General features: G+C 43.3%; 1 protein-coding gene across 4 annotated transcripts in view; it reads left to right on the forward strand.

The window, feature by feature from the left end:
* The window catches only part of gripap1 (GRIP1 associated protein 1), a 64317-nt gene that overhangs the window by 32535 nt on the left and 14083 nt on the right, over positions 1-17699 (forward strand). For all 4 annotated transcript variants that reach the window (XM_060880871.1, XM_060880872.1, XM_060880874.1 and 1 more), the window contains 3 exons: positions 142-275; positions 3408-3524; positions 4634-4727. In XM_060880871.1, the coding sequence (XP_060736854.1) occupies positions 142-275; positions 3408-3524; positions 4634-4727 (345 nt within the window). The remainder of the gene's footprint in view (positions 1-141; positions 276-3407; positions 3525-4633; positions 4728-17699) is intronic.

Below are 17699 nucleotides of genomic sequence, written 5' to 3' on the forward strand. Positions count from 1 at the left end.
TCTTTCTCACGATGGCAGCATCAACACCATCTGTCTGATTGAAATCGGAGCAGCGTGCTTTCTTAAGCTAACTGAGAACTTCGGCTCAATCAACGTGAAAGGAGATGGATGTTCATGCGATGTGTGCGTTTTTGTGTGCAGGTCTGGAGGAGCTGGTGTTGTCTGAAATCAGTTCGCCGTGTCGGACGCAGCAGACAGGAGACAGCAGCAGCGTCTCCTCCTTCAGCTACAGAGAGATGATGAAGGAAGGAGCTTCAGCACCGACCACCAATAAGGTATTTATTTATATTTCTATAAAGAGAATCTAGTTGTTCTCTTTTTTTTGTGTCTGACCAACGTATCAGCAGCTCTCAGGGCCACGTTTTAATCCAAGCAAGTAAAATCCCAGACTTTTTACAACAGATTTTTTTCCATTTTTCCTCTTGTCCTTCCTTCCATCCTTCCTTTTCCTTTTCTTTATTTTGCATGGCAGCTTTTTAATCAAACAAAGTAAAATCCCAGACTTTATGTGCTTTTCAAAGCAGACTTTCTCCCGTCCTTCTTTCCGTCCTTCCTCCCGTCCATTCCTCCTTTCATCCTTCTATCTGTCCTTCCTTCTGTCCCTCCTTCAATCCTTCTACCTGTCCTTCCTTCCGTCCCTCCTTCTATTTTTATGTTTGTCCTTACTTCCGTCCTTCCTATTCCTTTTCCCTTCCTTTTTCATTTTTTTTCCTTTCCTTCTTTTTGCAAAGCAGCTTTTTAATCAAAGCAAGAAATATCCCAGACTCAAATCATACTTCCTCCAGTTCGTCCTCCCATCCGTCCTCCCGTCAGTCCTTCCTCCAATCCGTCCTCTTGTCCAACCGTCCGTCCTTCCAACCGTCCGTCTTTCCGACTGTCCTGTCCTTCCCTCCTGTCCTTCCCTCTTCCTCCTGTCCTTCCTCCCGTCCTTCCTTCTGTTCTTCAAAATTTCCTTTTTTTTTTTTTTTTTTTTTGCAGGGCAGCTTTTTAATCAAAGCAAGAGATGCAGGTCACTGAGCTAGACTACTTGTGTAGAAATGGACATTCCCTAAAACAGCTTTTTTTTTCCCCACAGAATGTAAAAAAGACAAAAATACTTTAGACCTCTTTTCTTTTCTTTGTGAAACAGCAACAGGTTTTATTATTATCCATAGATTATGTGCACAATCCACCTGCGTAAGCTGTTACTATAGAAACAGTAACGTATTGGAACGAACCCCTTAATAGAAACCTGCGATTTGAATGTTAACACCTGACCAATCAGAACGAAGAAATCGTGCAGTATCTTTACTGAACAAATCGAACCTTCGCATTTATTTCGAATCGGCTAACGCAGTAGACGACAGAAGCACTTGCGCATCACGGAGCAATATTCCTGAGGTGGAACTGACCGCCGATAAACCACCGAGGCTCTTAGTGACGACGTGTACGGATTATTATGAGCGCTGATTTAAAGCACACAAACTGTGTAGACGTGGTGGGTTTTTCACATCCTTTCTGGAACGGGTGAGAAAGCAAACTCTAAAACACACACACACACTAATCAGGTCTCACATCCATCTCGCTCTGTTGCCATAGACAACTCTTTCTATTTGCAGCTCCCTGAGCTTGTAGATGGCTAATAATATCCTTCTGGATACTGTAGTAACTATAAATACCGCAGTTTATAAATAATCTCTATCTCCAAGCGTTTGATTAAACAGTAAATACAGCAGCTCGGTTGTAGCATACAGTGCGAGATTAATGCCATGTTCACATAAAGTCATTAGCACTTTTATTCCCTTCCCCTCGCGTAATGCTCTTCTTTTACAAAACCCGGAACGAAGCAGTCTTAATTGAAGCTGAATCATCTTTTGTCCTTTAGTAAAAGAAGCTCGTTTAATAAGCCGGAAGGAAGATAAGTCTCAGGGGAAGGAGCAAGGATCGCAAGGGACGGCTTCCAGTCTCGGGAACAGACTGACCTTCTTTTCGTCGCACGCGCTCCGGTTCCTGAAAGCGCCTGGAAAGAATAGCAAGCACGAACAGCACCAGTACAAACAGGAAGATTACAGAAGTGTCTCCACTTACAAGTGTTTTCTGCAGGGAGAATTTCTGCTCATGAACTGTTTGTGTTTATTCGACGTTTTCCTTTGAGCCCGTATTGAACGCGTTAGCCGTGAACCGTTCCAGCTCGGTTTCACGCTGCAGATTAAAGATAATCTCTGCATTTTCCAGTCGTTTTAGCAGGACAGCTGCGTTTCCCGGTGCTGTGTTTGTTCACTGGGCGGTTTTCCACATGGAATGATGGAAGGTTCTAAGTGGCCATGTACTCAAGTATTATCCTTGTGCTTTGTTCCACATCTCCATTTCAGCGCTCTATTATATTCATAATAATAATAACAATAGGGGGCACGGTGGCTTAGTGGTTAGCACGTTCGCCTCACACCTCCAGGGTCGGGGTTCGATTCCCGCCTCCGCCTTGTGTGTGTGGAGTTTGCATGTTCTCCCCGTGCCCTCCCCTTGGGGGTTTCCTCCGGGTACTCCGGTTTCCTCCCCCGGTCCAAAGACATGCATGGTAGGTTGATTGGCATCTCTGGAAAATTGTCCGTAGTGTGTGAATGCGTGAGTGAATGAGTGTGTGTGTGTGTGCCCTGCGATGGGTTGGCACTCCGTCCAGGGTGTATCCTGCCTCGATGCCCGATGACGCCTGAGATAGGCACAGGCTCCCCGTGACCCGAGGTAGTTCGGATAAGTGGTAGAAGATGAGTGAATGAATAATAACAATAATAAATGTAGCGTATATACTATATACACATCTATTTGTCTATATATTTTTCCCTTTTTCTAGCTCTATAGAAATAATTCTATATTATTGTCAATTCTATTCTCCTTCTATTTCTATTACATCAAGGACAGTCGAAAGGCATTTCATGTATCCAGCAAAATATCTTCCCAAACTAGGGCTGGTGAGAGGAATTAGTAATGTTCTATATCAATTTTTACTTTTTAACTGCTCTTCCAATCGGTTTCTATTTAAACCTAAAACATAAAGTCGTGTTTAAAAGACGGGTTCGCGTTCAGCTACAATTTTTCCTTACACTGCACTAGCGCGTCAGAGTCCGTTAATAAAAACGGACAAGTTTCTCCCTCCGTCCAAGCACTTCTGCTAGTTTCTCAAAAATACGGCATGACTCCGACTCAGTGGAACAGAAGAAGTCGAGAAACAGAACACGTACTGAAATATTAATAGCGTATGGATTTCTAAGTCGTAAATTATGAATCCGGGATCAAAACGTCGGCCGGTCGGGGCTTTAGGTGGCAGAAAATTCATAACGTCCATTTTTGATTGTTTGGATGAATTGTTTGCGAGACCCTGAAGTGAGTCGCGAACAGGAAAGTGATCGTTGTTTTCGTTTCTCTGTCTGCAGTCCAACACTAGCAGTCCTCAATCCCAACGACCGGCCGATCTTTCTGACGACGAGGTCAACGAACTCTTCCAGAGGCTGGCTGAGGTGCAGCAGGAAAAATGGCTGCTGGAGGAGAAGGTATGACCTGGAACATGGAACACTACAGAGCTAAGGACTTATAGTAAGTTGTCCTAGCCATATAAAATGCTTCCTGTGCCACCCAGTGCAAATACAAGACGATACAAAACACTACAGGACAAACACACAAAATAGCACCGACCAGTGTGCATTCTGTATGTTATACAGGTACAACATGCAAAAATAGAGGATTGAGGGTCCTTGTAAACAAACATATGCACTTGTGTAATAGCAGGAGATGGATGAGGTGTTGGGGAAACGGTGTTTAATATGGGTGGTGCAGTAGACATGGGCGTATTATATGTCGAAATGAGCGTTCGAGTGCGTTTTTAAAGTAACTTTGAAGTGAGAGAGAGAATCGGACATTTTCTGAGCTGAGCAGCAGATGGTTAGAGACGTCCATCAGGAGTTCAGCAGTCACTCTTAGGCTCTTCTAGGAATTAAACGAGAGCGATCAGAGCTTACTGTCTCAGCGGACGTTCTGGTATTGCTTCAAATCCAAACTTTCTGACAAGTCTAAATTCAAGTGAAAATCACATAGACTTAACAAGCTCTTCTGTTCAAACAGAGCTCAGGTACGTCTATAACCCTTACAGATATTTAGTTATTCGTATGTTCATATATTTACTGAACCGGGGTAAGAAAGCCCCTGATAATTGGAGCCAAATGTAAAAATGGACATTCTTGATTGAATTACATGAACTACACTATACATAACATCAGGGATTTCATCTTTAGGGGGTTTTAGCCCTCAGAGAGAATTTAAAACAAGAGTTTTATATTATATATTATATGACTACATAGTAAGCCAAAAGTTATGGTATTATTTAAAATGGCAAAAGTGGACACCAAAATTTTATGCATGATGTAATGATGGCATTCTCTACAAACAGTGTGTCCAATGAATAAAAACATATTCACAAGACAAAGACCAAATCAATAAATGTTACATATATATATATATATATATATATATATATACATATATATATATATATATATATATATATACATATATGTAAACCTGCCACATCCTCTTAGTGTAAACTGTTTGTCATGTCCCCTGGTGCACTGAGGGACCTGTATAGCATGTGCTGTTTGTTTTCAAGGTGAAACACTTGGAGGTCAGCTGCTCGTCTATGGCCGATGACATCTGCAAGAAGAGTGCCATCATAGAGACTTACGTCATGGACAGCAGGAGAGGTAAGAAGCTCGGCGGCTCCCAGTTTGTGTTTTTTGGCCCCCGGCTTATTTGCTTTGTCCCGAGTCGTAACATTGCCGTGTTTGCAGTTTCGGTCAGCTGTTAGTCATGCCTCAATTCCTGATTTTAATTATTACTTATTATAAGAGCAACCGCTATCCAGCGAGGCAGGAAATAAAAACCTGTCATTACGGTACACAGTATTATATAAGCTTCTGTAACTAGGTATTTCTTAAATGATGTACAGTTCCCTTTGTCTTTTAATGCTTCTTCATTCTAGTCCTGCTTACAGAAGTATTTTAATTAGTGACGCTTCGGTACCGACTCGATACATCTCTCATTTCATTGTATAACATGCTCCGATACGATACCCTGAGATATCGAACCGCTAATTAAACAGATGGCGTGAAGTGACAGATGGATGAAGAACTACAGCATCTTGCTACAATATAAGAAGCTTGGTAAAATATCATCCTCATCATATTCATTATTATTTCGAAGTGCGGAGCAGAAACGCGATTCGTACAAGTGAGAACACTCCAGTCCTGCAAACTGTGGACGTTAAAGAAACCCGACTATCGTTTATCCTTGGATCACGAGATCATGTGTGACTGTGTGACTGAGTGAGAGACAGGGATTGAGAGAGAGAGAGACAGTGAATGAGAGAGAGACAGTGAGTGTGAGAGAGAGACAGTGAATGAGAGAGAGACAGTGAGTGCGTGAGAGAGAGAGAGAGAGAGAGACAGTAAGCAAGGGAGAGACCATGAACGAGAGAGACAGCGAGTGTGTGAGAGAGAGAGACAGTAAGCGAGTGAGTGACAGAGACAGACAGTAAGAGTGAGAGAGAGAGACAGGGAGTTCAATTCAATTCAATTCAATTCAAGTTTATTTGTATAGCGCTTTTTACAATGGACATTGTCACAAAGCAGCTTTACAGAACATAAACATAAAACAAAAGATAAACATAAGGAGAAGTATAAAGAATTAATATAATAAAAATTCAAGATATATACAGTTCACAGTGTGTATGTATGTATGTATGTGTGTATGTGTATTTGTCCCCAATGAGCAAGTCTGACGGCTCAGGCAACAGTGGCAAGGAAAAACTCCCTTAGATTGGTAAAGGAAGAAACCTTGAGAGGAACCAGACTCAAGGGGAACCCATCCTCATATGGGTGACACTAGATGGTGTGGTTACAAATATACAAGTATCACAGAGTCCAACTGGAGCCGGTAGATCTGTAGATGTCTCAGGGTTCTCACAGAGTCAGCCTTGTCTCAGTGGAGGTCCAGAAATTTCAACGCACGGAAGACGATCTTAGCATGGGTGTCTCAGCATGGGTAGAAAAAGAGAAGAGAAGAGCAGTGCAGAGGGATTAACATATCTGCTGTTCATAAGAATGTGCAAGTCTAGTGTGATAGTGCACAATATTTATGGGATGTATTATGTGTACACCTGACTAAAGAGATGAGTTTTCAATCTACATTTAAACTGTGAAAGTGTGTCTGAGCCCCGAACACTATCAGGAAGACTATTCCAAAGTTTGGGAGCTAAATAAGAGAACGCTCTTCCGCCTTTAGTAGACTTAGATATTCTGGGGACTACCAGGAGTCCTGAGTTTTGTGATCTCAGAGAGCGTGAAGGATTGTAACGTGTTAGAAGACTAGTTAGATACATGGGAGCTAAGCCATTAAGAGCCTTGTACGTAAGTAGCAGCAGTTTGTAATCAATTCTAAACTTAACAGGTAGCCAGTGTAGAGATGATAAAATTGGGGTTATATGATCATACTTTCTTGTCCTAGTGAGAACTCTGGCCTGGAGTGAGAGACAGACAGTGAGAGAGAGACAGACAGTGGGAGAGAGAGAGAGAGAGAGACAGACAGTGGGAGAGAGAGAGAGACAGACAGTGGGAGAGAGAGAGAGACAGACAGTGGGAGAGAGAGAGAGACAGACAGTGGGAGAGAGAGAGAGACAGACAGTGGGAGAGAGAGAGAGACAGACAGTGGGAGAGAGAGAGAGAGACAGACAGTGGGAGAGAGAGAGAGACAGACAGTGGGAGAGAGAGAGAGAGAGAGACAGACAGTGGGAGAGAGAGAGAGACAGACAGTGGGAGAGAGAGAGAGAGACAGACAGTGGGAGAGAGAGAGACAGACAGTGGGAGAGAGAGAGAGACAGACAGTGGGAGAGAGAGAGAGACAAACAGTCGGAGAGAGAGAGAGACAGACAGTCGGAGAGAGAGACAGATAGTGAGAGTGAGAGAGACAGACAGTGAGAGTGAGAGAGACAGACAATGGGAGAGAGACACAGACAGACAGTGGGAGAGAGACAGACAGACAGTGGGAGAGTGAGAGAGACTGAGAGTGAGAGAGAGAGACAGACAGACAGTGGGAGAGAGAGAGACAGACAGACAGTGGGAGAGAGAGACAGACAGACAGTGGGAGAGAGAGACAGACAGACAGTGGGAGAGAGAGACAGACAGACAGTGGGAGAGAGAGACAGACAGACAGTGGGAGAGAGAGACAGACAGACAGTGGGAGAGAGAGACAGACAGACAGTGGGAGAGAGAGACAGACAGACAGTGGGAGAGAGAGACAGACAGACAGACAGTGGGAGAGACAGACAGACAGACAGTGGGAGAGAGACAGACAGACAGACAGTGGGAGAGACAGACAGACAGACAGTGGGAGAGAGAGACAGACAGACAGACAGACAGTGGGAGAGAGAGACAGACAGACAGACAGTGGGAGAGAGACAGACAGACAGTGGGAGAGAGAGACAGACAGACAGACAGTGGGAGAGAGACAGACAGACAGTGAGATAGACACACAGTGAGTGAGAGAGAGACAGACAGACAGTGGGAGAGAGAGACAGACAGACAGGGAGTGAGAGACAGTGAATGAGAGACAGACGACCAAGTATTTAAAGTTTTTTGAAAGTTTCTTGTTGGAGAGCAAATGACTCCATTTGAAGCAAAAACTGTAAACTGACTCACTTTGACCTGAACAGTGCTCCGTGGTTAAAGATCCCCCTGTAGCGTCTTTGCACTTTGCTCAGATTAGCATCAGCCCATGTCCTGTGTGTTATCTGTCTGCCTTGATGCCCTTTCTTCCCGGCTAAATGAACATTACTGTAATGAAAATCGACTTCAAGGATGAATGTGGCGTTCGCTCCTTTCCGTTTCTGCCTTTTTTTTTTTTTTTTCGGTCACTTCTGTGCTGATTAGAAAACCATCGTACTGAGAGGGTGCAGATGCTCTGATTAAGTGTGTGCTGGTGAGTTAATGTACTAAATCAGTGGCTGATTGAAAATAATCAGCATTAACGGCTGTCAGAAGGAGGGAAAAAAAAAAAACGAAGACGGTGCTTCCGAAGTATTCGCACAGGTAGGTTGACGGATTCATAGAGAGATTGATGTCCTGTTAGCGTAGAGGCCCGTCGAGACGTCTCGCCTGATTTGCATTCGGCCTCGCTTCATACACAATTACACGACAAGCCTACAGTCCAATCCGGAAACACGTTAACATTTAATTACTACAATTCCCATAAGAACGACTCATTTAAGTCGTAAACTCGGGATTTGTTCCAGGGTCAGAAACCTACAAAAGGACACGGAAGTCTGGAAAATTGCTCCGGACACTTCGTTACACGATGTACGTCTACGTCATCGCCATACACCCCTCCCCCCCACACCGTGTTCTGAAGAGTTTTTATTCCGCACCTGTCGTATCGTGGCGCTTGAGGAATTACTTACGGCCCACAGTATGTGTCGTGATAATGAACTTTCATTCCTTTTACAAAAGAATGGAGAAAAAAAAAGGATGAAACTAAGTACACAGTAGTTCCAAAAATAGATTGACATCTAATCTAATTACATGTCGCAACAACGGAATCATAAAACCGCTTACGACTGAACAACAAAACGGTGAAATCTTATCAGACACCTCTTTAACAAGCTATGGAGTATTTCATGAACCTCAGTTTACTCACTCAGAATGAAGATGATGATTTTTTCCCATATTTATCTAGCAATCCTCCCGACGCACATCTGCATTCAGGGGAATTTTTGCCAAACTTTCCCAAAAGCAACGACTCGAAACTCCCCGTGACACGAAACGACTCAGTTTTCGATCCGGAACCGGGCAGAGAGACATAATTCATCAGTGGAGTCTGTTCTCGACGGTGTGACTTGCTTGTGCATGAGTAGGCACTCAAGCTCAATAATATTGCTTGGGCTCTAGTCACGGAGTCCAGGCTGCACTGCACGCAAAAGGTAGCTCTTTAAAAGCAGCGTGTCCTCACTTCAAACCGTTCAGGAGCCGAAGCCACACCGGAGCAGTAGCTTTTCAGCGAGCAGATGCAGGCATAGGGATTGTTTTATACACATGATCGACTAAGAGGAACCTGTTTAAAAAGTGTTTGAGATGTAGTCATGGCGAACGGCTGGCATCGAACGGTTGCGTCGGAACGGTTAGTCGCGCTTCCTTTCGGATATCAGGTCAAGGGTGGTACGATTTTGTTTGACGTAGCTTTAAATACAAACAGACAAACAACAAAACGTCAGCGATGGTTTCATGTCGGTTCAACAACCAGAAAAAGAACAGAAATCACCGCCTTGTTCTATTTCACATATCGGACGCTTTTATGGATCAGATAATTATTTGGCAGCAGAACAACACAATACACACCAAGCATCAGAGGGAGTTCCAGACTTGCAGGTCTACACAGAATCGTTTATTTGTCACCTATACATTACAGCACAGTGAAGTCTGAGGTCAGAGCACAGTGTCAGCCATGATATAGTGCCTCTGGAACAGGGAGGGATAAGGGCCTTGCCTAAGGGCCCAACAGTGGCAGCTTGGCAGTGCTGAGATTTGAACCCTTGCCCTCCCGAACAACAACAAAACCAACCAACGAGCAGCACTTCTACAGGTGGAAACACCGTGTTGATGAGAGGTCAGAGGAGAATTTGACTCATTTGAGTTACAGTAGCTGAGTAGAAAAGCATGTCAGAACGCACAACACGCTGGACCTCGAAGTAGCTGTACACCACATCATCCTCCAAACCTGTCAGTTAGGAACTGCCTGTTTTTCTGGGCAAATCCAACAGATCGGGCAGCACATTGGGACCCATTGGGTTTGCGTTATCCCTTTTTGTTTTCCAACTTTTAAACTCTTGCCTGTTACACAAATCATATGTCTTACACAAAACACTTTCAGTTCCATAGTAGTAACCAGTAGCAGTATTAACCTTCATTAGTAGTCATCTAGTAGTAACCAGAGTAGCAGTATTAACCTTCATTAGTAGTCATCTAGTAGTAACCAGAGTAGTAGTATTAACCTTCATTAGTAGTCATCTAGTAGTAACCAGAGTAGCAGTATTAACCTTCATTAGTAGTCATCTAGTAGTAACCAGAGTAGTAGTATTAACCTTCATTAGTAGTCATCTAGTAGTAACCAGAGTAGCAGTATTAACCTTCATTCAGAGTTTGAATTGTTCTCTTTACTCTTACACAGTGTGAGGATGTTCAGTACTACCCGAGTTATCTTTAATTAGATAATCACTAAAGCCGTTCTGTTTTCCCAACAACTAGCTTGAAGCTTGAATACCTCGTACACATAAATAAACAATAACATGAGTAAATAAATGGAAACAAATAAGTACAGTTACATCAGCACACAGTTACAGGGAAAGATTACAAGAAAGTTCTTTGAGTCCTACCACATGGACCTGATTGACGTTCTTGGACCGTTAATGTTTGTGATTGGGTGAAGACTATCAATATTCATTTTCCATGTAGATTCAATTCTCTCTCTCCCTCTCTCTCTCTCTCTCTCGGATGATGTATGCTCTGACCCTTTGCCCTATAAGAACCTTTTCCAGATCGTGGAGATTATAGTCATTACTTCAGGCGCCCTGTCTCCATTAGCTTGCTGGAAAATGGGTTACTTTTGTGTCCGCAGTAGAGAGGGAAGATGATGTGACTTCCTCCTCCCCTCCCCATGTGCTTTCCTCCTGTTTTAATTTCATGACTGACTGATTTAACATTTAATGCCAGACTAGCTTTCATTAAGGCCAGTGTCTTCTAATTGTAAATATTGTGTTATAAAATTTGAAGGTCTCTGATCCTTTGAGGTTTCAGGACTACTGCATAGTGTTTTTCTTGGTCTTCACTTACCTGAGCTGTGGGTTAGGCGTTTGAACAGTCGGCACTTTTTAAGGGCGTGTGTGTGTACTGTATATATGTGTGTGTGTGTGTGTGTGTGTGTGTGTGTGTGTGTGTGTGTGTGTGTGTGTGTGTGTGTGTGTGTGTGTGTTTGAACTAAACTTTTTTCCTCCTTATCCACACACAATGTTTTATTTTGTCTGTTACATCTTGCCGTTGATCTTAAGATCAAAAGAAGACTTGGTAAACGATTTTGTTCTCCGCACCACTCAAGGGCTTTGGCCCAGTGTTTACTTTTGTAAACTTCATTTGTTTTGACTGGCTCAGGATTCGACCACGGACTGGATCACTCCAATAAGCTTCGTATTCAATACAGAGTTAATCTGTTCTGTTGGAGGTCGGCAGCAAATTTCTGGCTCGACTTAATTACTAATCATAATTCTGAAAGAAAAAAAAATCACTTCTGTATAACAAACGATGTATTACAGGAATTTCGACTTTCGAAATATTTTCTTTTCGCAGCTAATTCTGCTAATTCACAGCTAATTCTGTCTGGAACCGCTCTGTAACGAGGGTCATAATCCGTCATCTTTTTACGATTCCACTATGTTGAACCACCCAAACCAACAAACGAACACATCACTTAGTTTGTAAGATATTTTCATAGCTGCTTTATTCAGAAACAAAATTATACAAACAGACTCTTGTATTTTTCCCCATTTCTGATGAAAGTCAAGGTTTTTGCGCTCTAAGCTCGGGATTATCAAGATGACAGCCGGTGAAGTGTAGGAGGAGGAAAGCAAAGGTTTTATAAGATGTCTGTTTCTCGATTAAGAGCATATTAGTGCAAAACGTTCACTGACGCACTCATGAAAGCAGTGCTATTAATACATGGTGCATTGTACAGTGAATGATTTAAATGTCACCGTCATGCCATCACCACTCGTACCGAAGTCTGGCATCCGCCCAAGACGCATTAGCGCATCAAACTTATCGATATAACTATACGGATCATACAGTGATTTTATTTAGAACGGAATTTCTCGCTACTTCACTGTTGTTACTGCAAAGGAATTCTCCAGATGGCAGCTTGTTGTTCCGGTGCAACAAGACTTGTGAAAACGTCCTGTACCAGCACATGAGATACAGGGTGTGGACATAAGGAACCCAACGGAGAGCAAGGAAGGAAATGCCATAGGAAAGAAAAGAGAGGCGGGGTCCGCAGAAGCCGAAGACGCCATCACACGGGATAAGGGCTGACATGCGTAGCGATGTAAATGATTCAGCTTGCAGACACGCCTGAGTGAACCCAACACTCAGCCTCAATAATGCAGCACAGGGAAAGTGTGTGCTGCTCTTCTGTCTGCATCAGAGCCTCCGACAGAGAGAAAAGGTCCGAACCTTTTCGAACAGCTACAGTTTCTCCTTTCGATTGTCAGGATCAAGCAGCCCTGTTCTGGCGAAGCCCGCGATCGAGATCAGGTCTACGATCAAAGGTGGAAGTCTGAAATCGGCAATTATCATTTTGAAGCTTTGTGTTGTCGAACATGGACGATTCTTCGATCGCGTTGCCATGGAGACATTAGGTAATTTGAACAGGTGCTGCATTCTGTTCTTAAATGAATAACAACATTGACAAAATTTTACCATAAAAAAAAACAAAACAATGATGGATGACTCCTGAAAAACGTTAAAGATATTTAATCGTTTCTACGTGTTATTATGAAGGAAAAACTGGGGGGTATTTTTTCTTTCATACATAATTGTAAATGGAATATCAGTGGGATACAAACGACAGCCCAATCTCAGAGTCGTTGCCCCTCGGGACTGCCGACATGGAAAATATGACCCAAAATACCAGCTAGAGGTTTTCCCTTTAACGATGATTCAGTGCTTTAAATGTTAAAGGCATGTTTCACATAAAACAGGGAAGGCACTAATCCCACTTTCCTTTCAGACATCAGCAAATTCATCCATGCTTCTAATCCATTTGTAATACCGATCTTAAGAAGAAACAGAGCCAAACATTAATGCAGAACATTGTAGGCATGCGGGGTTTGTGTGTTTCAGTTCAACTCGGGTTTCTTTCACATCAGAACATGTCCTGCGATCCAGGCCTGTATGAGCTCTGACTCATGGCGTAGGTTTGCTGTCCTATATGGAGCTAGAAGATATTCGGTTCTTTTAGCATCATCACAAACACTTCCCATAATCATAACTCATTGCCGAGACATAGTTTAAGCACGGCTTTTGTTTAACGTCCGTAATGCGATTTATTCGGCAGGCGAATATCGCATTTGATGATGGATGTGAAGTCAGAGCTGTTACTGGAGAAAGCTTTTGGAATTGAAATAGTGTTGCAAAAGCACACGGGATAAGAGAGAGATTCAATCAGCAGTTATTCAGAGCAGCAATAATCAATTCTTACTTAGCAAAGATAATCAATATGTCTGAACTTGATGTGCTTATATCTTCAGGTATTGGGAATTCGGTCTCTGGTACATGCTTCATTTCGCACCACATTTTTCAGTTTACAGTAATCAGAATGCAGATTTGTAGCACATCGATTTTTAGTTTGTGGAAAAAAAAGCTGCGTAATTTAAGATGGCTGTGTCTGCAAATGTGTGGGACAAAAGGGTCAGAGCTAATCTCGCATTAAGGTTCAGAGACTGTGTGTGTATGTGTGTGAGAGACAAGCACTTTCTCTCTAAGTGCTCTTCCTTGCAGGAGGAGTCAGACGAAGCTCTCAGGCGAACACGAGCCTTGCTGCAGTCTGCAGGTCCTCCACCCCACCCACTGCGTGTCCTGTCGTGGACATTTATCGGTGCACGAAGTATCGGTACCGATCTTATCACGTATCTCACGAAGTTGCTTCAAATCACTTCATCATCTTGTTCTGATCTTACCTTAAAGCAGAAAGAGAAGCGCAAACTCATTCCAATAGGCTTCCAACTTAGGGTTTGGTGAGGAAAAAAGAGATCCGAATCTAGGCTTTCTTGCTACAAAGTGGTGTTTGATACAGGGCTATAATCAGAGAGTTACTCCAGAGGGAAAGAGCAGATCATGTAATTCATCACACTATGTTTCAGGTCCATGACAGCAGATGACACATAGCAGCGAGCAGGCAGGAACCTTGTTGCTGAGATAAAAGAGCCTGCTTCTCTCCCACTCCTTTTTTCCATTTAACCCGTCTCGCTCCAGTGGGAGCTGGCTGCCGGGGTGCAGTTAGTGTGGAGGCAGCAGGTGCCCCAGTGAGTCAGGAGTCACATCCTGCTGGAAAACCTTCACAGGTGTCCGAATAAAGCTTCTGGAGCACTTTTTTTTTTTTTTTTTACAGTGGTACTCCAAATCAGAAAATAATCTGACCTGAGGAGATTTTAGGTTTTAAGCCCCAAGCCACTTTTGGACCCTGTTTTATTGTTTGCTTTGTGAAGTTTGTATTTGGAGATTATTAACGCTCTTTTTTTCCTCTACTGTTCTCTGGTCAACTTTGTGGCCAGGGATGCCCTTCACGGCTAACCGAGAACCCCGTGGTGACCTAAGCGTCTCCGGCTTCATCAGACTTCTCCGGTTAACGCTCTCTCCCGGGCATCAGGCTGATGTGATCCTGGCTCTGCTCCATGTTCTGAAAACCATCCCAGCAGCATTTTCCACCCATTAGACCAAGGAGTCCTCTCTGTAAATCTGCTTTGTGGATTCATCAAAGCATCTCAATAGAGCTCTCCCTTCATGCCGCAGCAAATTAGAATTAATGTTGCTGATCAATATGGAAGAAATACTAGTTACAGGCAGCTCTGGCAATTTCCCATCAATGCAGTCGTTAACACAGGCTAGCAATCGTTTCCACGGTTACAGGTTGAAGGATATTTCTGGCCTCGTAATCAGAGTTCGACGTACAGTATTCAATGTGGTGTGGCCTGAACAGAATATATCTGTTCGTTCAGCTTCAACTTTAATTCAAAAGTATACATGAGTATTCTTAGCTATTGGTAAGAAATTGTTTTTTTTGGGTACCCGAGACAGGAAATAAAATATTTGCCAACGTTTCCGCACTTCTGGGTTTTATTGATGTCTTTTCGATACAATAAAGCATGTACTGCAAGTGCAGACACAGCAACAACAACTTTATTAAAACTGACTGTCTTCAGTCCAGGAAATCATCATGAAGTTGTTACATACCCAGATTCAATAAAAAAACAACTGAGACTGAACAAATAGAGCTCCTTAAAATCGTAATAAATCACAACAAAACCTGGCATGTGAGTTTCTCATTTTCATCTTCTAGGATATTTATAAAATCCCTGATGCTGTGTTTTCTATACTTAGATTTTATGAAGCTGTGTCCACGCTCTTCAGATATTTTGCGCCCTAACAGTGAAGAAATCACTTCTCGTGCTGGAATGTGAGAGCGAACAGAGGATCGCTTGGCGTCGGTCACCTTTTGTACTTGAGTGAAAAAATCTTGTGTAGTAGAAGTGTGTATGAGAACAGTAAACTTTTTATTCTTTCGTGGATAGGAGTGGGCGCTTTTTACTCACATGTAGAGGGGAGTGAGTGTTTTTTATTTTTTGTGAGGGCAGGAGTGGGCAGTTTTTATTCATGTGGATGGGAGTGCATGGTTTTTAGATTCAGGGGCCGTTTTTACCCTCATACACAGGATTAGGTGGGTTTTACTTTCGTGTGGAAAGGAGTGTGTGGCAGTTTTTACTTTCATGATGGTGGGACTGGGTGGTTTTTACTCATGATGGTGGGACTGGGTGGTTTTTACTCATGATGGTTGGACTGGGTGGTTTTTACTCATGATGGTTGGACTGGGTGGTTTTTACTCATGATGGTTGGACTGGGTGGTTTTTACTCATGATGGTTGGAGCAGGTGGTTTTTACTCATGATGGTTGGACTGGGTGGTTTTTACTCATGATGGTGGGACTGGGTGGTTTTTACTCATGATGGTGGGAGCAGGTGGTTTTTACTCATGATGGTGGGAGCAGGTGGTTTTTACTCATGATGGTGGGACTGGGTGGTTTTTACTCATGATGGTGGGACTGGGTGGTTTTTACTCATGTTGCTTGGACTGGGTGGTTTTTACTCATGATGGTTGGACTGGGTGGTTTTTACTCATGGTGGTGGGACTGGGTGGTTTTTACTCATGATGGTGGGACTGTGTTTTTTACTCATGATGGTGGGACTGGGTGGTTTTTACTCATGATGGTTGGAGCAGGTGGTTTTTACTCATGATGGTGGGACTGGGTGGTTTTTACTCATGTTGCTTGGACTGGGTGGTTTTTACTCATGTTGCTTGGACTGGGTGGTTTTTACTCATGATATTTGGACTGGGTAGTTTTTACTCATGGTGGTTGGAGCAGGTGGTTTTTACTCATGATGGTTGGACTGGGTGGTTTTTACTCATTATGGTGGGATTGGGTGGTGTTTACTCATGATGGTGGGACTGGGTGGTTTTTACTCATGATTGTGGGACTGGGTGGTTTTTACTCATGATGGTGGGACTGGGTGGTTTTTACTCATGGTGGTGGGACTGGGTGGTTTTTACTCATGATGGTTGGAGCAGGTGGTTTTTACTCATGATGGTTGGACTGGGTGGTTTTTACTCATGATGGTGGGACTGGGTGGTTTTTACTCATTATGGTGGGACTGGGTGGTTTTTACTCATGATGGTGGGACTGAGTGTTTTTTACTCATGATGGTGGGACTGGGTGGTTTTTACTCACGATGGTTGGAGCAGGTGGTTTTTACTCATGATGGTTGGACTGGGTGGTTTTTACTCATGATGGTTGGACTGGGTGGTTTTTACTCATGATGGTTGGACTGGGTGGTTTTTACTCATTATGGTGGGACTGGGTGGTTTTTACTCATGATGGTGGGACTGAGTGTTTTTTACTCATGATGGTGGGACTGGGTGGTTTTTACTCATGATGGTTGGAGCAGGTGGTTTTTACTCATGATGGTGGGAGCAGGTGGTTTTTACTCATGATGGTTGGACTGGGTGGTTTTTACTCATGATGGTTGGAGCAGGTGGTTTTTACTCATGATGTTTGGACTGGGTGGTTTTTACTCATGATGGTGGGACTGAGTGGTTTTTACTCATGATGGTTGGAGCAGGTGGTTTTTACTCATGATGGTTGGAGCAGGTGGTTTTTACTCATGATGGTTGGAGCAGGTGGTTTTTACTCATGATGGTGGGAGCAGGTGGTTTTTACTCATGATGGTTGGACTGGGTGGTTTTTACTCATGATGGTTGGACTGGGTGGATTTTACTCATGATGGTTGGACTGGGTGGTTTTTACTCATGATGGTTGGACTGGGTGGTTTTTACTCATGATGGTTGGACTGGGTGGTTTTTACTCATGATGGTTGGACTGGGTGGTTTTTACTCATGATGTTTGGACTGGGTGGTTTTTACTCATGATGGTGGGACTGAGTGGTTTTTACTCATGATGGTTGGAGCAGGTGGTTTTTACTCATGATGGTTGGAGCAGGTGGTTTTTACTCATGATGGTTGGAGCAGGTGGTTTTTACTCATGATGGTGGGAGCAGGTGGTTTTTACTCATGATGGTTGGACTGGGTGGTTTTTACTCATGATGGTTGGACTGGGTGGATTTTACTCTTGATGGTTGGAGCAGGTGGTTTTTACTCATGATGGTTGGACTGGGTGGTTTTTACTCATGATGGTTGGACTGGGTGGTTTTTACTCATGATGGTTGGACTGGGTGGTTTTTACTCATGATGGTTGGACTGAGTGGTTTTTACTCTTGATGGTTGGAGCAGGTGGTTTTTACTCATGATGGTGGGA

Source organism: Tachysurus vachellii, chromosome 11 (assembly GCF_030014155.1).
Source record: "Tachysurus vachellii isolate PV-2020 chromosome 11, HZAU_Pvac_v1, whole genome shotgun sequence".
In the NCBI taxonomy this organism is placed as follows: Eukaryota; Metazoa; Chordata; class Actinopteri; order Siluriformes; family Bagridae; genus Tachysurus; species Tachysurus vachellii.